General features: G+C 29.1%; 1 protein-coding gene across 1 annotated transcript in view; it reads right to left on the bottom strand.

The window, feature by feature from the left end:
- The window catches only part of LOC129972110 (glutathione peroxidase-like), a 33,092-nt gene extending 9,122 nt beyond the window's left edge, over positions 1-23,970 (bottom strand). The window contains exons 1-2 of the mRNA XM_056086100.1: positions 23,594-23,970; positions 11,936-12,079 (exon numbers count right to left, since the gene is read on the bottom strand). Of these exons, the coding sequence (XP_055942075.1) occupies positions 11,936-12,079; positions 23,594-23,911 (462 nt within the window). The 5' untranslated portion in view covers positions 23,912-23,970. The remainder of the gene's footprint in view (positions 1-11,935; positions 12,080-23,593) is intronic.
- Positions 23,971-24,258: the final 288 nt, after the last annotated feature.

The raw sequence follows: 24,258 nt of genomic DNA, 5'->3' as shown, positions 1-24,258 counted from the left end.
AAGTTTGCGTCAGCAAATTGAAGGTCTAGGGCAGTTTTTATTATTATCCAAACACTTTCGTCTTCGTTTGAGTATAAACGTTTGACGAATATAAATGTTCTATTCATTTTTTTTCTCGTAAGTGTCACGTACGATGAACCAAATGATTGCCAAAGGGAAGTTAGATATTTTCTTTTTGTAGCGTTGAATATTTTTTGGAGGTATCAAAGAATGCTACTCTGATTTTAGATCTTAAATTCTAGAAGAATAGAATATTATTTCAGCACTTTTTATGATTGTTTTTCATTTTAATCATGTAGTCACTCGTGTGGTTACCAAGTGCGAAAGACTAGTCCCAATATAGCTACTCATGCATGCTGTGAAAGGAGACTGAAATAGGTACACAGTGTCTGAGTGTATAGTCGGGCATTCTTCCCCTGGGGATTATATAAGGGGGGCTGCAGCAAATTTAAAAAATTCTCTAATTATGAAATTCGATCTTGAAACCAAATTTGTAGATTTCCCATCGAATTTTGAACGAATTCTATTCACAAAATGACTCTCTGTCTGTCAGAATACAAATAAACACGATAACTTCAAAACAAAAGGAACTTGATTAGCAAAATTTGGTGCTCATCTTTAGTATCTACAGTATAGTTTTGTGTTCAATTTTGAAACAAATCCCACCAAGAATAACCAACTGCTGATCTACACTTTCGCATGCACGCCGGTACGTAAATCAATGAAATTTGGTACATAGATTTTTGGCATGAATCTAGCATATTTAATAAATCTATCGAGCGAATATTATTTTTTACGCCTCTTTTCCGATTAATCGAAATTAAAATTTGACGCGGAGCTAGTCATAGTCAAAAGAAAGCATAGCGAATTTCATTGATTTAAACGTTACGCCGACGAGTTATTGAGTTTACATGCATGCGAAAGTACATATCAACAGAGAGTCAACTCTGAAAAATTTCAGAGACAGAAAATTTGACAATTTTTGTTCATAATTTGGAAAAAAATTATGTTTTAGATGCTAAATCTACATATGTACCAAATTTTTTTATGTATCTAGCTTTTTATGTTTTGTAGTTATTAAGTTCACTTGTAGTCGAACATCTGGATGGATAAACTTCCATCGACTGGATTTCGTTTAAAATTTGATAAAAATCTACAAATTTAGTCTAAACATATACCGAATTTTATCCATCTTCTGAAAGCGTAATTATTATTTTTACAGACAGACAGGCATGTCAAAAATGTGATTTTCAAAAACGTGGAGATGCGTCGAAATCTCGAGTTTGATTTTTTAAAATATATATATATTGATGATTGCAATACTTTTTCTATACTTCGTATATGAAAAATTAAAAATTCTGTAAAATTCATGGCAAATCCTAGACTCCCCCCCCCCCCGATATTTAAAAGAGTCGAGTTTGCTTTCTTTATGGCACAAAAGCCATCTTCGGCTAAGTTGCGCCACATTCATGAAATTAAAATACTGATATTAATTTATAATAAAATCAAAACATAGAATGTCTATAAAATCTAAATGTCTAAAAGTGTAAAAATGCGAGTCATGAAAAAGCGCAACAATGATGCAAGATATGGTACTGTACTAAAATGGGCGGATAATGTTTATAAAAACAAATATTTTTTAGAAAACTAAAAAAGTTAACACGCCGAGTTTTAGAAAGCAACTCGCCCAAATCAGGGTGAGATTTTTGAAAATATGCAAGACGCTGCAAAGTCAACCATCTAACTCTCCGACCCGCCCTAAGGCACACGGATTTAAACCATAAAACTGAATGACCGGACCGCCGCAACAGCAATTGGCGGGAACTGTGGTTGAGTCCTAAGGGCCGTCACCGGCCACGGTACAACCCTCCCCGAAGGAAGTACGTTCCGTCATCGATGGGAGGAGCCAGATCCAACACCTATTAGTGTACCCTCCAGGGTGGCGAGATCCAACCACCATACTCGAAGCATCTCGTCCGCATTTCGGGGTGCCCCCCCGAGGGACGCAAGACGCTGCAAATAAAACCGTGGACATTCTACAAGTATGTGTAAAATAGACATAGGACTGTTACAAATTGAGCAAAATGGTGTTGGGATATTCATCAACAAATGTCAGTGGTGGAACCGATATTTAAAAGAATGAAGTACATTATTGATCTGCAATGATTTCAACTAATAAAAAATTGCAAATACCATTTGTGCAATGAAAGATTAAAAGTCACAGTACCTTCACGATTATATGGCATGACCACTTGTTGTTATTGCATAAACAAAAGCGATGGAAGAAAATATACAATTAAAAATTTATTTTTCATTCTTCTTGGACATAGAAATATAAATGATAAATCGATGTCCGATTAGAGTACATAGCATTTAAACGGATTAACTGAGCATTAACTGATCTACAATTGTAGATTCAGCTTATTTGAAAAGTGACTTGCGAAACAAATAACACTAAAAGACCTTTGTTTTGTTTCTCTGTCCTTCGGTTTCATTAGAATTCTATTTCATTTGCTATGGATGATTGTGAAATAAATGCAAGCAGTCTAGTTTCCACTCTTCTTAAAAACATTTCCAAGAGTGTAAAACAGTCGCGCAATATTTTTCATATCCTTGGGGGAAAACGCGATTTCTTTTACAGTATTTTATCTGTTTTGATAGTTACGTGATGTTTTTGCATATATATTAATATAGCTCCTGCATTAAGAAATATGAAGATTTTCTTTTTTACAGACTAAAATAATAATTTCGCGCATTTTTATTTTCTCGTATAAGAAGTACAAAGAAAAATTACTGTAATTTAAAAAAATCTCCCCAAGTTCGAACAAAACAATTTTTGAATACCTGCCTGAGAGTAGGATGAATAAAATACGGAAAAAGCTTAACATATTTGTGGCTATGAAAAGTCATCGGGGACCGGTATCTGGTTACTTCCGTGGCATCATGAGGGTGACAGTTGACTGGCAAAGTAGATGGATCTTTGAACTACTGTCCAACACTGCCAGTCAAATTTTTTTGTGTATTTTACTACATAAAGAGACGATATAGGCTCTCTACATATTGCTGTTATTTGGCCAGAGAATATTATTTAAAGGAAACATAATATTTATTCACTTAAAATTATTATATAAAAGCCGTGAAAGCCACTGATGACCACAATCTAAAACATTAAATTTTATTAAAAAAATTCACCGAAATATCAGAATATTAACCCTTTGAGGTCGTATGATTACTCTCAGTCACCAAAACATTTTTACCGTTCCGGTCATATGTCTGCCCTCAGCCACCGCAGCAAAGAGACATACTAAACTTATATTGTATTCGTCATATCTTAATCTCCATTTAGGATATATCAGTTTACACTTTCCATGAAAGAACAGAAACGGCTACAGAACTTATTCACGAACCAATATGGTGCTTCTACTACTTCGTGATAATGAAACCCAATATTAATAGAGCCGCCTCTGACTCGCCATGAAAAATCAAGGGTGGAATTATTGACACCAAACGAATTATTTTGGCGACAATTGTCATCGAAAACCAGGACTTCACATTGGAGACATTAAAACATTATTATGTTTACAATATTGAAATTTACAAAACAATGAGAATGACTAAATTGTGTTTTTCCTTCATAATCTTGCATACTATGTATTACTGCTAGCCCAAGGGAAATTAATTCCGACCAGCACAGCACCTATGCCCAAATTTAATACAACCGCAAAGGGTAAATTATGTTTAAGCATCTCACAGAGCGAGCCTGAAAACCTATAAGCCATCTTTCAATCAATTTATTAAAAATTTCCTTGTGAATGTGTTTGGTTTACACTAAAACTGATTTAAAACAATCGACCAGTCCGTTTGTGAGCAACATTATATTATATATAATCGTCCATGATGCTGGACTGAGTTTCAAATTATCCTTCCCCCCTATTGCCGGAACTACATCCCAGCGATTAATCGCCAAAAATCGGATGCTAATGGCTCCTGGGTAACTATTGTTCGCCAAAGGCATGCGATTAATAATACTTAAATACATTTATTAAAGAATAGACGAGAAAGTTTCGGGGAGACCTCTATTACTGATTGCGTTCTACTTATCGAATTCATTGACGGATCAAAAGGCTGACGCAACTGCAAATTCGTTTTGTTTTTTTTATTCGGTAAGGCCCCTAAAGGTGAAGCTTAAGTAAAATCGTGAAATTGTCGAGATCGAATTTATTTTACGAAAAAAATAAAAAACAAACTGAAATAGACACAAAAGGCAGCAAAGTTATAATTATTCAATTTATAAATACTTCATGACCTTCGCCATTCAAGTGCAGCCACCACCACCACTTCCTCCAAGATGTTTATCTGCTCTCAATCAAACTTATATAACAGATCCATGATTTCGAAATATCAGTTCTTAATCCTCATGACTTAGGAAGTGAGTGAAGGTTGTTATTAATGATGATTTTCTTTGTTGTTATTAATGATAATGCGCGCTTTTTGTCACGTGAAACGGTTCCGATCTTGCAAATAAAAGCGTTTAATTTTTATGGTAAATCTATTTGAAGTTTTCTTTTCTTTCAAACAAAAAATTATTTTACTGAATAGCATAACCAATTAAATGAATTTATAATATATTGAGCCATTAATGATTATACTTTCATTAATTTAATGATGATTCTGTTCATTCCTTAACAGTGGCTATCGAATGCGGTTCGTGTATCAAATGATCCTAATTTTAAACTCAATCTAATATTAAATTATTCTCAGATGTTATAATTTGACCCAAAAATGATTTCAAATATTTGCAGAGTTCTGTGAACACATAGTTGAATCAAAACGATAACACATTCTGATAACAAAAAATCGTATCTAATTAGATTAACTCTTGCTTATTTTATTTTTAAAGTTATCACCTAGTTTTAATATTTCATAATTTATCGATCTTTAAAAGCATTTACAAAATTCATTTGGCAACTAGGGTATTTGTACTTTTTAATCAAATTGCCTGGGGCTATAGGCAGCTGCCTAGACACCTAGCAGTCTAGTCATCTAGTTGGAAACCAGGCACTGATTTTTTTTAAAAACCTTTTACAAAATATATTTAACTATTATGCCGATAAGAAGAGATAATTTAAGAAATAAAAAATAATAAGCAAACAAGTATAAACAAAAAAACAAAAAAAATTCAATCATGAAGCATATGTCAATTAATTAAGAAAGTTTCAAGATCTTATTCTGCATTCATTTTAACGAAAACTTATTTTAGAATAAGATATACATGAGCAGAAAAAAGTTTAAATATTAATAGCAGAAAAAACCTAAAAATTGTTTTTTTATTTCTTTGAGATATAATTGACAGTCAAGCGAAATAAATTCATGCTCATGGACGCAGGCCCAATGCGCCAGCCAATTAAAATTTGAATTCATTGTAGCGTAAAACGAGATGTGGAATGATAGTCACTTATCGTTGCGTTAACAGTATAATAATATCGTCACGCAAACGATTTCCGTTGGCTATAACACGATTATTCACTTGCGAAAAGGAAAAGTGATTTTTTCCCCCATAATGTTGACTAAGGCAAATTCTGTTTTTAAAGCTCTATATTAATTTGAGTATTTAATTGCATTTTGAAAAAATTATAAAAGGTGTTGATTTTTGTGAATAAAATTGAGTCATTTTTTTTTTCAACGATAAAGAATAACGTTGCATCCGAGTACAACATTTGCAATCTATTGTTTAAAAGTATTTGCCCAATTTTGTCTCAATTTTTACACGTGTGTTTGAAGTCTTAGAATGTGAAATATTTTGTCGAAAAGCATCTGAGTTTTTTTTATTATTTTTTTATTGCAATGGAAGATGGCAACCTCCAATAAATTCTTTTATTTTAAAAAAGTGTTTTCTTTTCTTTGTCATAAAAAGTGAATGTTTTCAGTATCAACAAAAGTCATTTGATGAATTCTAATGTTTCTTTCCTTTACATTCAATAACTGAATAAAAGCAAACCAATATAAAATGCATATTTTAAGCGAGATTAAAAATTTTTTTTCTATGAACGAACTTTCTAGTTGAGATAGAGTAGTTAATGGAAACATGTAGACATGGAAAACATGATGCAATGAAAGACATTAGAAATTTTAAAGAAGATTCCACCTCTAATTCAAAACATTATAGAGTTGTAACATTTTAGATTTAGTGTTTATTGAAATTACTAAATGTTTCTTTTTGCATGCAAGTATTTAAAAAAAAAATTCAATTTGTATTTGTGTATATACTTGTATTTTTCTGCTTGTTTTTTTTTTATTTTCTGGATTTTCCTTTCTTTTGATTTGCATTTGTGCCTGTATTTTCTCCATTTGAAACTTCCTTCCACTATCAATTGAATTATGACCTATGGTTATCAGCCTTGTGTTATACTTGTTGCCACATAAGGAGTTTATAGCTATAGTATAAATTAGAAAAAAAAAGTACTTTTTATATTTAAAAACGTAATCTTAATAGAAACGAAAAAAACTTAAAACAAAAATGGGCACATAAAAAAACGTATCAGTTAATATAGTTAAACTCATCGTCCAAAGCAATGGGAAGTATTTATGTAAAATATACTTCAAGTATTTTAATTTATACTTAAAAGTATTATTATTATTATAAAAATTAAAAGTATATGAAGATAAAATTGGCATCACTAAATTTTCTTTAAATGATATAAAATTTTCCTAATACCATCTTTACATCTCTAAGTTTTTGAAAAAAAAAATGCTAAGCACTATTAAAGTTTTGAAAAATTTAATTTGAGAACAAAAACAAATAGAATGATAAATAATGGTGTGATCTTTAATGAAAAAGTGTACACAAATAGTTATAAAAGAGTATAAAATGTAAATTTTCCTGTACTATATATCAAACCACACAGGTAAAAAATTATTACAGGCTTAAATTTCAATTTAACTATAATTTAACAATTTATGCGTGAATACTTACTTTAAATAATTTGAATACTTGGTGTTTCATCAATGACAATTATATGTATATAATTTATATCTAAATAAACAAAAAATAATAAAAGCATTCGAAACATGGAATTCTACGAAAATTGTACTTCACAGTGCCAGAACATTTAAAAACTTTTTTTCCCCATACAGTCGATTCACAAATATCCCTATTACATGACAAAATCAATACACATAACAAACATATAAATTATCATGTCCATTTTCATGCGAAAGATGCACAATGAATTTCAAATTCATTGTGCATCTTTCAGATGAATTTGGAAATGAAATTGGCAATTTGGAATAAATTTTGAAATTGAATTGGCAAACTCATTTGATATTTCCCCTTTTAGCATAAAATGCTTCTACTGAATTTATAAGCAAATAATAAGGTTTAATTTGTTGTAAGAGACCTTTTGTCCATGTAGTTTTAACTTTTATATTGTAACGCTTATATTATAGAAATCACTGTGAATTAGGTAACTTTAAATCATTTGGCTTAGAATGGGGGAAAAAAATACCCAATGTAAAATTTACAAAGACTGAAATGCAGGATAAGTAAAACAGAATTTAAACCCACGATATCGAGCTAATCAAACAGTTCCTTTTTTTCCCCCGTCAAAAAAATAAATAAAAATAAAAAGGCATAGAAAACTTTATTCTATAAAATGGAGGCATATGCATCTTAAAATGACGAAATGTGAAAAAAAAGAATCGAGCTTGTTCTATCCATCTAACCCTATAATAATGATTTACGAAACAATACAAAATTCCAGTCAAAAACGATAAAAGAAATTTTCAAAAGTTTAGACAGTTGAAACAACCAAACGATTTTTTTTTTATTGTGAGATGATAATTGTGTCGATAATAAATCACAGAAACAAATGAACAGCGGAAATGGCAACATCAAGTAGAAAGCTTCCTTAATTGCTGAAAGTGTTGTTCACTTCAGGAAAATTCAATAAAAAGAACAAAGAAAATCCTTGAACTCAGTTTGTTCTTTGTGCTAGATTTGACCAGTTTGGAATAGGAAAGGATTTTCTAGAAAGGTTAGAAAGTCAACACATAATTCTTTTGGTTTACTTAAGCGTACAAAAGGTTACTTTAAATAATATAAATATGAATAACCTATTTTAAGAAGGTTAAATTATTCAATGAGGAGATTATTTGTGATATCCTTATGAAGAAGCAGCGGAATTTTTAATGTCTGAAAAAACTATGATTAAATACGAAAAAGAAAACAATCAGTTTAATTGAGAAACATAAAAAACAATTTGATGTGCAAAAATGCACGATTTGAAATATTATATAAAGAAAGAACAAAATCAAAATTTGGGATCTAATTAGTTCTCTGAAAATAATTACTTTTATTATTTTAAATGGATATATTTAATTTTTTTGTTTGATTTTTGTAAACTACAAGTTTAACAATTTAGATTTTTTTTTTTTTTTGCACTTAATGAAAATTGCACAGACACATTATGATATGTTTAATCTTTAGTTTACAATAACTCAAATAATTATTAAAATTAGAAGAAACATAAACCAATAAAGATCTATTTACAGTTTCAAAATAACGAAAATGTATTCTAAAATGCATTTTAAAAGAATTCAGATTACAGCATAATAATGTTTACGATAACTCAGGGAAAAATTCTTGTAAATCCTTTTATTTTTAAAACTATATTAAGCTTATTCTTAAGGCTTTAAAGATTAATCCTCTAATTGTAGCATTTCAAATCACTATCCAGATGATACGTCTGAACATGAAACAAAAACTTTTGAAGCAAGTCAGAAATTGCGATATTATTTATAGCGATCTGTAAGTGAACTGAATCATTAGCCTTCGGAAATCACTTTGCGCGAAACTAGTATGTTCACCGATAGAAAATAAGTATAAAGAACATAATTTTTTGTTATTTCTACTATTGAAAATATTTTTCATTTCATGAAATCTAAAGAAATAACCTACAACATTTCCTAGAAATCATTGCAAAATTTTTAGACTAGCGATGGAAAATACAGCACATTGTATTTGTATGAATTGAAACAGCCGTTACCGATATTGCCGTCCGGATTTTCACTTCCTCATAAAAACGACATTGCAGAAAAAAAAAAAGAATTGTAGCAACTAATTGGTACAGAAATAATGGCAACGGCAGATTCCAGTTTGATGTCACAGATAGCTGACGATATATCAAAGAGTGTTTTCATCACAATGTTTGAGTTTTTTTTAGTTCTACCGAGATGAAAGGGATAGTATTTAGGTCACAGTCAAAAAAAAAAAAAAAAAAAAAAAAAGAATTCCAAATGAGAGATAGAAAACATTTTACCGTCATTTACTAGCTTTTAAAACCAACTGTGTTCTGATGCACGAGTTAGAATTTCTTCTAACGATAAAAATGAAATGGAATTGGCATGCAATTCTTTGTTCTTCACTTATATCCAGCAGAATAAAAAATAATAAAAGGAATTTACAGAAGTTAAAAAACTCCCATCAAGGAAAAAATTTCAAAAATCAATCTCCACGAAATAATTTTTCGAATATTTATTAAAGCATACATTTATTAAAAAGTTAACCATGTTGATACGAGAATAAACGACTATAACCTCTAAATTATATTTTTTAAAAACACGACATTTTATCGATTTAAACTGATTTACCAACTAATAAGCTTTTCTACATAATTTTCAGACTAAAAGGATTAATTAAAAATGATTTTGTAAAAAAATTTAAACTTAAATGCTTTCTTTAAGATGTTTCTTTATAATGTACTTTAGTATAATTAGATTTAATTCTGCTAAAGTATATGTATAATACGAATTAGACGAATGTATCCGATTCTTGCCGAATAAGTTTGTCTACAAGAGATTTTATAGAAGAAACTAGTTTTATAGATAATTCGCCATTTTGCTTAAGATTGAACAAATATTAATCAGCAGCTTTGTAAAATTCAAACGAAAAACAAACAATGAAAAATGTCTCGACTATAGTTCGTTTGATTTTTTTAAAGGAATCGACAGTTTACAAATTTTAGTAATTATAATATTTTATTTAAACAATGATAACTGAACAGTTGTATTTTTAATGAGATTTAAATTTTTTTTTAATTTTGCTCTTAAAGATGCGAAGTAAACTTTAAGAAAATGTTTCCAATATTTTTTTCTGGTGTTTAAAAAATCTAAAATCTAAAGAAAGAAAATCTAAAGAAACACGAATAGTTAAAACCATACTATTTTAACACGTCAATGATGAAATTATAGAAACAAAATATGAGTTTCCTTTTTATACTACATTTTCAATCGTTTAACAATATTTCAATTAATATTAGAAAAGAAGGGCAGGACTAATAAAGTACGATATTCTATAGATTTGAAGTTATTTTTAAATGTGTTCAAACAAAATGCAATAAATGATACAAAATTGTAGCATTTAAAATAATACTGAAAATATTAATGATCATTTTCTTTATTGCATTTACAAGGTGGATTTTTATGCTTCTAGCGTCTTTTCCCCCAGCTAAAAGTGTTTAAAAATTTGAGAAACATGTAAACGATTTTTATCGTCTGCATAAATGAAAGATAAAATGTAAACGGATGATGTTGGATGATATACGCTGTCAAAGCGGATTTCAACGCTGATTCACAATTCGTTCAAGAAGGAAAAAGTCCTCAAGGCAAGAATTTTTAAAATAATTTTTTCCTGCTTATCCGATGGAAAACTAGCAATTATGATAATCGAATTTCTCCGAATTTTGCACATTTTTTGTATTAAAAACCAGTTTATAATAATCGCTTTGTGATTATTATTAATAGATTTAAAACCACATTGGTCGTGTGGTTCGTCGTTCATATATAAAGCGATGCCCAGTGAAAAATTGTAAATATAATCTAATTCATTAGAAACAATAATCTAATACATTAAGATGTATGTTATATCATAAAATATTTATGGAAATATGCATGAAAACATTGATATTTCGTATGCGATGTGAGCATTTGTTGATGCAATGCGATGCGAGCATTTGCTGATACCGCAGGGGCAAATGAAATGTGTTCCTAATATTTGGAAAGAAGTTGAGGAATAATTATGGAAAATTATACAGCATAAACATGAAAGTGGGGCCCAGTTTCTAAAAAAGAAAGCGAAATAATTCAGAAAAAAAAATTGAAAAAGAAAAAACATAGCTGTATTACTTTGTATTAATTATAAATTTGCCATTTTGGTGATTTCTAACTGTAATGTAATTTTCTCAAAAAGATTGTAATTATATTGTCAGAATACTTTCCTGGACAAATCCATGTTCCTGGCACTGATCTCTTAAAACAGTTTTATTTTCTACCTAATCTTATATCTCGCGATTTATAGAATTAGAGAATGTGAAATGAAATGCGTTTAGTTTTGAGCCACCGAAAATTTTGTTTAAATTAATGATCTCTTTTCCTCAGAGTTTACAGAATATTTATTCTGCAATGTAGCAGTTGCATTACTCTATCTTTTCTTTTGGATAATAGATGGCGATGCCTGATTAGGTACTCGTCTCATAGTAAGGATAATAGTAATTATATTAGTCTCATAGTAATTATAAGGAGATGACATGCTGTTCTGTTAAGGTGCGAGTGTTAATGTCTTGTCTTATCTTCGCGTTTTGTGTTTGTTTTGTGGGAAATGTGATTAAAGAAATGTTCCCGAAAACATGGATCCTCTTGTTTTCATTGCATGAATCATAATGATCTTCATTCCACTACAGCAATGTATTTGAGAACTACATGAATTGCTCTCAAACAGAATAACTGTAAAGCAACACGTTATTAGAGGTTTGTCTCTTTCAACAGCAACCGACTCGGTGATGAGAACATCAATACAATGAGGTCCGCTGTTTTATTTCAGTGTTGAACATATTTTGAAACATACTGCATACTGTAAAAAACAATGGCATAGAAAACATACCTTGAGGAAAGTGTAGAGAGGATGTTCTGTCTCTCCGTTCACATCGATTTTCTTGAAGATAGGGAAATTGGGAAGGAATCCGTTGCCTGGTCTCACATAGCGGATTCCGTTCATAATTTCTTGTCCGTTTCCACCTGGCTCTTGCTACGAAAAAAAAATTAATTAAAATTAACATACTTTTATTCAGTTTTCATTAATACTAAATCATCAAGAAATACGATTAAAAAATTCACATATAATGGTGCGTCTTCCCTTTACCTTGGCATATAATGTCGTCACTCCCTCCCCCCCTTGTCTAGACATATAATGTTGACTTCTTTTTACTTTCTCGTATACGAAATACACATAAAAAATATTTTAACAGTCAGAAAATTTGAGCACAAGATTTTGATGAATTTGAACCTGAAATTCCCCGAGTGCGGAAGACACATTTTTGGAACTATGTTTCTGCGGACACAATATCTCAACAAAAGGTTTGAGCTAGACACATGAAATTGGGTAGAAATCTTTACAACAAACTTTTAGATTTGTATCAAATTTCGAACGAAATCCATTCAGAAGAAATTTGACAGTCTGTGAGCAAGTAAAGAAAATTATAAAACATTTAAAAAATGGACAAAATTTGACTCAGAATTTACAGTATAAATCCACATCAAAATTCGATCCAAATCCATTAAAGGGTTGATCGTCTGCCAGTCTGTTCTTTCGCATACTTGTAAATGCAATAACTCAAAACTTAGCGACTTAAATGGAATTTAATAAGTGATCATATTACTAAATTATAGTTTGTGCCATTTCTGATTTCAATCGGCCGTAATTCTAGTCACGATATTTTGTGACAAATTGCATTGATATAGCTCGTTACGTTTTTTAGTTATTGCATTCGCATACACATGGCTATATATATTTTGGCGCATTTCGTCCAAAATGTAAGAAATGTACAATTTTGGGTAAAGACCCCGTGCTAAATTTTATCTAATTAGCCTACAGCATTATTTGAATCATCGTGCTCACAAACACAAGGAGAAACAAAATTACAAAAATGCTTGTTATTTCCTTTTCTGAACAACGGAAGGTTTAAATCAGGACGATTCATCTCAAACTCGCTGTCGAATTTTTGACAATCGCAATATTTTTGATGCATGAAAAATTAAAACTTTATACCGACAGGGGAAGCCAAAAATTGGGTCAGATATTCCAAAAAAAAATCTAATTTAGATTCAATCTAATTAATTTATCAAATTCTAAATTAGAACTTGCTGGTAATATAAAATAAAAAAAATCCTAGAGCATTATGGGTAAACGGTTACTCATCAATAGTTTTATTCTTTGCGAAGTTAATAAAGAAAACTGGTTTTCATTGAATTTTACAAACAGGAAGAGTTGCTTTTCCGAATAACAAAGAACATATGTATGTCATGACATCTTCAACAAGATGGTGGCAGAAGGTTAAACGCGTACGCGCATAATAAACAATGAAGGGGGGGGAAGCCACTCTTGTTTGTAGCCGGGGAAAAAAAATAGCAGCTGCAAAAAGGAAGTGTCGTTTCCTATTTCCGATAACTTTCTAAAAGAGAGTGTACCCTTTCTTCAAAATATTGAAAGTGAAAAATTTAATATCAAATCAATGTGATACAAGAAAATGATATCGCATTCATGTGATTTGGCGCCAATTTGGTTTTGAAATTGACTGAATATCCTGCAGATGGACAGAGAACATAATAATTAGATGAAATTTTTAGGCGAAATGTCACCATTGTTATTAAAACATTAGAAATAAATCCTGAAAAAAAAAAAAAAAAGGAAGCATAAGTATCAAAAACATCTGCTTATTTATTTTTAATGCTTGCTTATTTTTTTCTTGATAATAGTTTTTTTTTTACAACTTTAATATCAATTTTGCACTTTTGTATCAATCGGAGTTTAGGAAAAAAAATTATCACGTATTAAAAAAGGGGGAAAATTGAATTTGGAATAAAGTTTGAAGATCTGAAAACCTTAGAAATTCTATAAAATAAATATGAATTGCAATTATTACTTTTCAGCTAAAATAATAAAAGTAATATAAAAGTAAACAATAAAAAAAGTAATAAAATGTTCATGATTTCTATAATTTTTTTTTAGTTCACACATATACATCGAATTCATCTCCTTAATGATGACTCTACAAAATGATTCGGCGCCGATTGCATAAAAACATAATTTGAAAGAAAGGAATAATGAGAAATTGATATAATTGGGAAATCGACTATACAACAGCAACAAAAGAATTCTGGATCGGTTAATTAATTAGGTATAAATACATATTCAAACTAATTAAATCGCTTCTATAATTGGCATAATAACATTAAAAAATATAAAATACATCCCTTCAAAAACTTTTATGAATTAACATTGTTAGTTATAAATAATTTTCAGATTATTGGTATATTCAATTTGATGTCGAATTTAAGTTTTGAAATTTTGCTTCGATTGAAGGATTTCGTTTATTGAACAAAATCTGAGCTATATTTACTTTTTCTATTTATATTAATAACTGATCAGTGAAAAGCTCATTTAATCCAGCTTCATTAAATATCCGACTTGATGTGTATGAATGAATGCCGATTTGCTAACTAGGTTGCAACAGCTATTTGATTTGTCTTTCCAACTTTTCCGTATTAAGTATTTAATAAACAAAATCGCTTGGAATGAGTGCGTCAATCGATTATATTAATACAACTTTGAGTTCATACGTAGAACCACCTTTTTTTAAAATAAGAAAACTATAAATAACACAAAGCAGAAACGAGATTTGGTTCTTTATAAAACCAAAAAATTATAAATTATTCTTTGTCGTCTGCAAATTAGAAAGAAGGTAAAGAAATTAGATTACTTATTTGCATAGAATAAAAGTAGAAATTAATTCGAGAATGTTAAATAGCTATTGAAATAGCATAAAATTTACTGAAATTGGAATGCACATTTAAATATTATTAGATCAGCAAGCGATTTTTTAGATTGTCAGTTCAATTACTAAAAACAAATGGAAAATTACTGAAAATCCGAATTCCGTTATTAAATTCTATGAGAAGACTTACAAGAACATATTATTTCTAATGTTCTCCAATTTGACTTCTAAAAATGAATTTTTAATTTATCATTAAAAAGTAGTTCGTCTTTTTAGAAATTTCTATACGTAAATAATAGAAATTAATGTAAAACTTTTAGAATATTGCCATTTTCAATTTCGTGTGAATTAAGATTTATACAGATTACAATTAGTCTGACAAGGATTCAAGTTCATCTTCATAGTTTAAAAATTTTTATATTTCACAAATGAGAAGAAACACATTGACAAACATTTAACGTAAGAGAACCGAAGAATAAGCATTTGATTTCTTTAAAATTAAGAGAAGGTAAAAATATTAGATTAATTATACTTAAAAGCGATTATAAATATCTAGGAAGTACGAATTTGGAACAAACTTCAGCTAAGAGATCTTAATTAAAAATGAGTTTCTGCATTAAAAAAAGATTCTTTGGGGGAATATATAAAAGAAATTAATATTAAAATTACCGTATAAGATTTCAAATGCAGAATAACAGTGGGTTATCAGATGGAATGCGCTTCATAAAGATTTTTTAAAGAAGAAATATGAATTAATTAAATTTCAGCCAGAAGATTAATTATTAGGCATCTTTATAGGAATAAGAATTTTTATAAGAATATTTTTTTATTCTTGAAATTCATTAAAAAACCATTCAGAACCAAACGATTTCACTGATGCATTTTTAGATGAAATATGCTGAAAGATTACGACTAATTTTTAATAGAAACAAAAACAAATTAAAGTGTACTTCAGAAAAATGGAATTAAATAAATCAGTATTCTAGTAAGATGAAAACAATTGCTTGGGAAAAAAATCGTTTGACAAAATGAAGTATTTAATTGCTTGCCAATTTTTCTAAATAAAAAACAAACAAAGATTTATCAGATGAATAAAAGCATACAGATTTCTAGAAAGTACCAGAGAAGCAATTAAGCTTTCACAAGTAAATCTACGGGAAAAAAATTGAAAGGACTCCATTATATTTTTAGGACCTGAAAATCCGTTCTTTCATTTTTAGGTTCACAGATGAAAGAAAAGAACCCTCGACTTAAATCGAAAACTGATAAATGAAGGCTGTCATCGATTAAGATACGCGCCAACTGCTTTTTAAAAATAAAGAACCGATTTAAAGCATCTCTCAGTGACGTACCAACCAGGAACTCAAGGATAAAGTTAGAATTAAACGGTATCGTATTGCGTCAAGATGTAGTTGATACTAAATACAAATTATCACTTAGGGACTTCCGTTGTTTTTCTGCTGAAGGAAAAAAGACTGATAGAATGCGTTTCTCTATTATTTTAAATTCAGGAAATATTGCAGACACATTATAAACGTAATTAGGATACCAATCTGGTGGTGCAAAAATATTTCTCATGAAACTCAGCAACTTAAGAAAGAATCCGGTATAAAAGGCAGGAAATTTAGCGAATTTTAACTATGAGTTAAAATACAGAAAAATGGAAATTACGAGAATATTAAAATGGCGAGAAATTATTGAGAGTTCTGGATTGTTATTAATACGGATAAAAAGACAAAATATTTTTAAATAAATTAGTGTGCAAATGCTCCAGTTGTATAAACAACAATTAAACTTGACTTTAAAAGTACTGTGGACAAGAATATCATTCAGTCGTCTTGACAATTTGATATTTTTCAGTCGTCTTAATAATATATGGATTAAAAATATCCATACATTATTTTCTATGCTTAAACCGGCAACATTCTATTATCTCTAAACTTAAAATAATACCTCCATATTAAGTACTAAAAATTAAAAGTGCTTTATTTTTGTTCAAATTCATTAATCTTTTTTTACAACATTCAACTTCTGTCATTGTTGTTTTTGTAAAACGCTATTCTTTCATAAAATTTTAAACAAAAACCAAATTTTAGAGACATTGTTAAATCTTTCCTACTGACGAGATATCTGGGTTTTCATATCCATTTCTATTTTCTTTTTTTTTTTACTCTGTTTTAATCTTTACTTTAAATATTATATATATTATCTCTAAATATGGTTATTTCTCAATAGAGAATTAATGTTTTGATAACTATACATTTTAACAAAAATGTAGAGTTACCCCAAGAAAAGCGATTGTAATTTCAGATTTCAATGTTCCATAAAAATCTATAATTTAAGCCAAATTGTCCATAACCGAGAAGCTTATATTAAAGCTATAAAATTATTTGATCAAATATGCAACAAAATGTTATTAAGTTTTTCTTCACATTTAATGGATGCAATATACAAATCTTTTTATTGGATCGTCTGCAAAACGAATGCCATTTCTTTTTTTTTTAATTAAAAAAAACAAATTGAAAACCAACATGGATATTATATTATAATGAAAGAAAATTGCCATTTTCATCCACTAAATAATCAAAAATATTATTCAGTCGTCTTGATAATTTGAACCGAAGAAATATGTAAAGGCTACAACTTACATTCGTTACATAAGTTGCTTTTGAAATTCATCATGTCAAAAATGCATACAAATCGCAAGAAATTTGCATTAGTTATAAACGGATGGTGTCAAATTTATATTATAAAGTATTCCAAGATGCATATAAATCGGAATAAATTAGTAATTCTGTCAAAGCCAATGAGAATAAGTAGCCAACATTTTTTTTTTTTTTTTTTTTTTTTACATAATTGGTTCATCAATAAAGAGAAGACAACGTGTTTTTTTCATTATTTTTATTGGATAGAATTCTCCCGCAAGTCAAAAGTCAACAAGATTCGTTTAGCTCTTAGATAGCTTAATTCTAATCAATCTTAGCTCCCATGAGCACGTCTTGTGAAACGTGACTCGTCAGACAGAACTTCAAGGATGAATCTGCAGTACTAAATTATGTGTCAAAATTATAGAGTAGATAAATATCAGTATTTGATAGAATTTGTTCTAGAAGAAATGATTTTAGAAAAAAAAGATGTGGCATTGGTTTATCGAAAATGTTTCAGATTTCAAATCGTTTTTAAAGTTTGTCAAAGTTGCATCGGTAAAGCATTCGTTTTCATTAAAAGGGGAATGTTTTGTTAATATTAAAAGAACGTGTAAATTAAATTACATTTTTTTTTGTGTGTGTGTGTGTGCAACACGAAATTTTTTTTAGGAAGAATCTCGTAATTTTAATTATTGGTTAGATAAACCTGCTCTTTTGACATTGAAACTAAACAACAGCAATTTAATTAGTTTAAAGTGTAGAGATGGATATTCAAATTATACCTCTAAATTTGTACCTGGATAATGGTGAAACAGAAAAAGGTCACTCACTGGTTTTCGCGTTTAAATAAAAGCGTTGAACTAAGCTGAATGGAAAACTGCAAAGAGATTTATGAAATGAGCTTAGAATGTTATGATAACTTAATTTCTTAAGTAAACTTAAGTAATTTTTTTAAAAAATGCACACTAAAAAAAATTTTTAAAAATTTGACCAAGATTTTGAGAATCACATTTAAGTGCGAATTATATAAAAGGAAATAATCGATAAAATTTTCAGATCAATATTTGAATAATTTTTTGAAAAATGCTTGACACATAGAACCTTTCCTATTTGTCCGAATTCGTCAGCCGAAAATAAATTCAGTTCTAAAAGAGTTATTCTACGATTCAAAGTAACATTATAAAAGTCAATAAAAAGAAAAAAAGATGGTGACAGTTAAATTTGAAAAATAAAAAAAATAAAAAGATTCCCTATAAACGCCGATTCTTGAAAAATATTAACTACTAATGATCGTAAGCATAACTGTCGTCGTCGAATAAAAGCAGACTTAATAATTGAGAAAAACATTAACTTCCATTTCAAAGACTTCAATTTTCAACGTGTTTTTTTTAAAATTAATAGTGTGATAATATTTGAAATTTTAGAATAATATTTTTAGAATTTACTTTTTTTCCCTCCTGTCGGCGAATTCTGAATGATAGAAAGCATAGGCATTTTTCAATTACCATTTTTTTTTTCCGACAAAATCGAATTTTTCGCAAAATAACGCATACATCAATTTGAAATTGTTACCAGTTGTTTCTATGTAAAATGTAAGTGGAATTTTAAAAGTGCACCCAAACTGAAAAAAAGAATGAAAAATATTTTTTTTCCAATTTGCGCTTTTTAAAATTTACTCCTGATCTAATTAAGCTGTCATAATGTTAGGCAACTCATTTTATAAATCTTTTTAATGTATAAATCTTTTAAAATTTCCTTTTAGATTAATAGCTTTTTATAAAATTAAAACGCAAAAAATTGGCGTTCCAACTTACCCCTTTCCTCCCTTATCTGATAAAATATCTGGGTGTAACCTAAGAGGGCCGCTTTGGTTTGCCACCTCAACAACTTAAACCATTAAATTGCTTTTATATATTTCCCCCCACATTTTGATATTTGACACATAGAAATTCAACGGAATTGTTCACTCAAATCAAATTTCTGTAATCTCGAGACATATTCATTTTCATTAGACTACTACAATTTCAATGTGTAATAAAAAAAATAAATTGCAATTTAATGAAAACTTTAAGAAAGAGCATGCTCTAATTTATTTTGGACGAACGATTTGCCAGTAATAATTCAATAATGGTTTCAACTTTGATATTCTAATTCCAGAAATATAATGCAAATTCAAAAACATTTAGCAGGAATATGTTAATCAGAAAATATGTTAATCTCCTGATTAACATATTCCTGCTATAATTAATGATTTTACAGCATTAATTAAATTTTAATTAGCAAGATTTTTTTCTCTCTACAAATTTTGAAACAACTAACTTTTTTTCATAAAGATTTTAAACAATAAAATAAAAATAATAAACTTTTTGCAAAAATAATTTCTTTATAAATTAATCTTTCCATATGCTTAAAGTACTGATAAAAATTCATGTAGAATAATGCATGATCTAGAATTATTAATAAACTAGAAAGAACAGGAAGACTTTCATTGATTCCACATCTCAGTGGAACAAATCTTACATTGCTTGATTTATCTTTCAAATCATCTCCATCGCTTGACTGAAGATGAGATTTTTGAAGTTTAAACTATCCTCCAAATGCTACTACTTTTGATCCCAATCACGTTCAGTTCTAAAGAAAAATATAGCTTTAGAACATTTGTTTAAATTCGCTGATACGCGATTTTTTTTTTTTTTTTTTTTTTTTTTTGCCTTCTTACATAGATTAAAAGTTGTGTTCTGAAAATCCAATCTAATTTCGATTTATAAAAAAAATCTGAATAATTTAAATGAATTTTATAACATTTGCGCAATTTATATAAAAAATTTTATTTAGCGATTGAATTGTAGTATTGAACATCAATAACCAATTAGATGGACGAATTAAACATGAAATAGAAAATGAATGTATTAAATCCTATGAAAATATTTTGAATATAGCGCATCAAACAAACGCATTTCAAAGAAAAAAAAAGGATATTTTTTCCCAATCAAAAAATTTATTAGCAAACGATATTATTTAGCAACGACATTATTTTAATATTATTTAACAAACGATATTACATTTTACAATGTAATCAAATTTTTTAATAAATTTTCTGCGTTTTTAAATTCTGTTGTGCTAATTTTTTCTTAGTAATTCTTAAACCGTGTATTACTGTATGCTAATGAAATAAAAATGTATTTCATAAATATTTTTTTTATTCATAACTATTATCAGCTTTTAAAAAAAAATTTCGAGCTTTGATTTTACTTCTCTAGATACATCAATATATTCCATCCATTAACATAAAAGATGCTCATCAAGCACTATTTACACATTTATTTCTGCTTATCATATTTTGTAGCTCATTAATCTTCTGAAATATGCCACATTTCATAAATTATTTCAATTTTATATTGTTAATTATCGTCAAAGATGAAAATATTTTTTTGGCAGGTATTTAATTTAACTGAGAATTAATGCAAACTTTATAGACATTTAATAATGCTGTAAACTCTATGGATTTTCATGTTGGCCAAGCAATTAAGTCCAGATTTCGCGATGAAAGGATTCGATGATTTGAAAATTGTTTAGACTAAAGATATTTGCGTATGGGATCCTCATGTCGAGGGTTAAAGGAATTAGTTGTTCAGAAACCAATGAGCTAATTCCATATTTTGAAATACATAAAAATCCATATTTCTGCTTTTTGAAAATTTTAATGTAAAGAATATTCTTTATGGCTATTAAAGGATTTACTCATTGTTTCGTTTTTTTTCCCTTCTCGATCAATATGTATAGTTATTTTAAAGTATTAAGAACATTAATTTTCTCAATTTCTGTTCACTGCATTGGTTCCGAACGAGGTAAAAGTGAATTTTAGTGTGCACCCAGCTACGCCAACAATGCCAAGTCGCCAATAAAGATGGCGGACAAAATAAACAAATACTTCCGTGGAACAGTTACGGTTACTATTTCTCGCCATCTAATTAGAACTTTTTACTGATAAGTATTTTTTTTTTCATACTGCCCGGTGCCTTCTACAGATGCCTTCGGCATCTGTAGAAGGCACCGGGCAGAATTTTAACTTAAAAAAACATCCTACGGCTTCGCTAGCAGCGGGAGCGGGAACCTAGTAGCTTCGCTAGCACATTGAACATAAAGACTGTGTGGAAAACAGAAACAGTACATAACCAAGAGAAAAGAAAAAACGGAGAAATAAGCAATTGGAACATTCTCCATACAAAATTTCAAACAAACATACTTTCCCCACCTTCATCAACTTGTAAAAGAATATATTCCACTCACCTTCCATCCATTCTGCCGGTTCGATATCAAACCATTCTCAATACAAAATTTCAAACAAGCATCCTTTCCTAATTTCATTAACTCGTAAAATATATATGTATGCATATTTAACTCGCTCTTCATCCATTCTACAGGTTTGAAATAATCCCGACATAACAAATTATGAAGGGAACCAACCGTTATAACAGCAAAAGAATTACGAGAACTGCGAAGAATTCCATTTGCAGCTGCCTTTGAAAGTGAGAATGCAGACGGTTTTTTTAAAGCGAATACTGACAATTAAAAATTGCAAAAGAATAAATATTTTCTGTTCGTATTCACATTAAAAAAAGAAAGAAGAAAATAACTTTTAATTATAAGCTTAAATTAGATATCGGTTAAGGGCAATGTAATGGTCAAGCTAGGACAAAGGGTGAAAAACCAATACTATCATTACTAATTCGAAATGTCAGAAAACATGAACATTTCCGTAATAAAGCGAAATAAAATTCAAAGAATTTACATTATGAGCAGTCACCATCTAATAAAACAGATGACCGTATTTTATATGCATTAAAAGAATAAACACTTGTGGTGGAATGTTCTTTAAGTTGTTTTCTAAAATTCTATTCCAGGTTTTTCAAATAGAATTATAAGCAAAAAGCACAACTATCATTGTTGATAGTATAATCGTATTAGTTGTTTTGTACAGCATCTGAAGTTGAACTAATTCTGATAGATCGGATAAAAATCGAAGATCGGATTTCCATCTAAATAGACTGAATATAACTAGTTTACTTTGATAAACTAATCTCTGCTTAAATCTTTCACGGAACATGCAAAATCTAATCTTTGTTATTCCAATATATTCTCTAAACTTTATATTTCATATTAACATAATGTTAAAATATCATTTATAGTTCAATTTTTTTTTTTTTTTTGTTATTCAAAGTCAAACTAAAGATTGCAAAATATCATTTATTTTTTAATTGTTTCTTTACTTAAATTACTTTCAAATCTTTTTCCTATAGCGATCTAAAAGTAATAATTTTTAAGGCCTCTATTTCTCTGAAATATTTACCTATTGTAAAATATATTCAATAAAAAAAAACCATAAAAAATTCTCAATACTTAATTTTTAAAAAAAAAAATTAATAAAACTTGTTAGTTGTAAATTACGTAGTTCATTTTGAAATTCTATTTTTTATTGCTGTTGAATTTTAATGTTGTGTATACATTTTCTTTATTTAAAATGACTTTTTATTTCAATTCTTAATTTTAAAAACCATAAATTTTGGATCAGTTAATTATACTTTATTTATTAGAATTTATTGTCTATATATTTGTTGTGTTCTATTTATTATAAAAATATTAAAAATGAATCTTATATTGCGTTTTAACCCTTTGCATTTGGACTCATCAGTCAAGACAATGCATCATTTGATTTAATTTTGATTTTTAAAAATACCTGCAGAGTAATAAGAAGATGCAAATTAATTAAATGGGAGAATCTAATTTAAAACAATTATATATATATATTTATTTTTTCGGAGCAATAAACAAGTCTTTGTATATATTGTAGGTGAATTATGCATCTAATTACTTTTCCGTGTGCAAAGGGTTAATATAACTCCTTTTTATTTTTCAATAATCGCTTTTAGATCCAATTTTATTTTTTTTTCTTAAATCGAATTTTAATTACGATTCCCAGCAAATGTCGAATTAATCTACTTTTTAATGTATGAAGATCGATTCAAAGCTTTAAAATTTGATACAATGATACAATTTACCTATGAATTTAACTTGCCAGTGGCAATAATCATATTTCAATACAACAAAACCGGTACTTACTTTACCAAATTGATTACATGGGAATCCGAGGATGTCGAACCCATTCTCTTTATAATTGGTGGTGAGTGCATTCAGTTGTGAGTAGTGCCAGGTGAAACCTCAGTAGGTGGCCACATTGACCAACAGAAGGATCTTGCCCTCGTACTCGGACAAGCTGATGTTGCGTGTCTCGAGCAGATCGGGCAGGGTAAAATTGTAGACAGTTGTGTCCGAATGGGACGGGCGTATGCACGAACGGCTAGGGACCCTCGAGCCCCGGGCCGGACCCAGGAAGACTCCGCAGGTAAGGGCAGCGAACGCTAACCCAAGCCACCCCATGGTAGCAGCACTGAAAAGTCTGCCTCAGCTGGTCGAGATCGGGTTTTTAACTGGGGAAATGGGAAGTGGCGAACTTTTTTTTCGTGATAAGAAGGGTTGCCGGAGTGTTTGAAATTGTTTTTTTAATAAAAGCTTGGCGAAGAAATTGAAAGAAAAGGGTTGTTTTTCTTCGCAATTTGGCGTTGATTTTTTTTTGTTATAGCATTTTTTTAAGTTGTTAAATCGGAAATTGATATGAATATTGGAAGGCATGGAAAAATGAAGTGTTTTAGGATAAAACTTTTTATTGTACTTGAATAAATAGCGAAAATTATTTCCCATTTTCGTCAAATATTCAGAGTCTAAAG

The sequence above is a fragment of the Argiope bruennichi genome, chromosome 6, assembly GCF_947563725.1.
Source record: "Argiope bruennichi chromosome 6, qqArgBrue1.1, whole genome shotgun sequence".
Lineage (NCBI taxonomy): Eukaryota > Metazoa > Arthropoda > Arachnida > Araneae > Araneidae > Argiope > Argiope bruennichi.
This window is presented reverse-complemented; position numbering and strand designations above follow the sequence as displayed.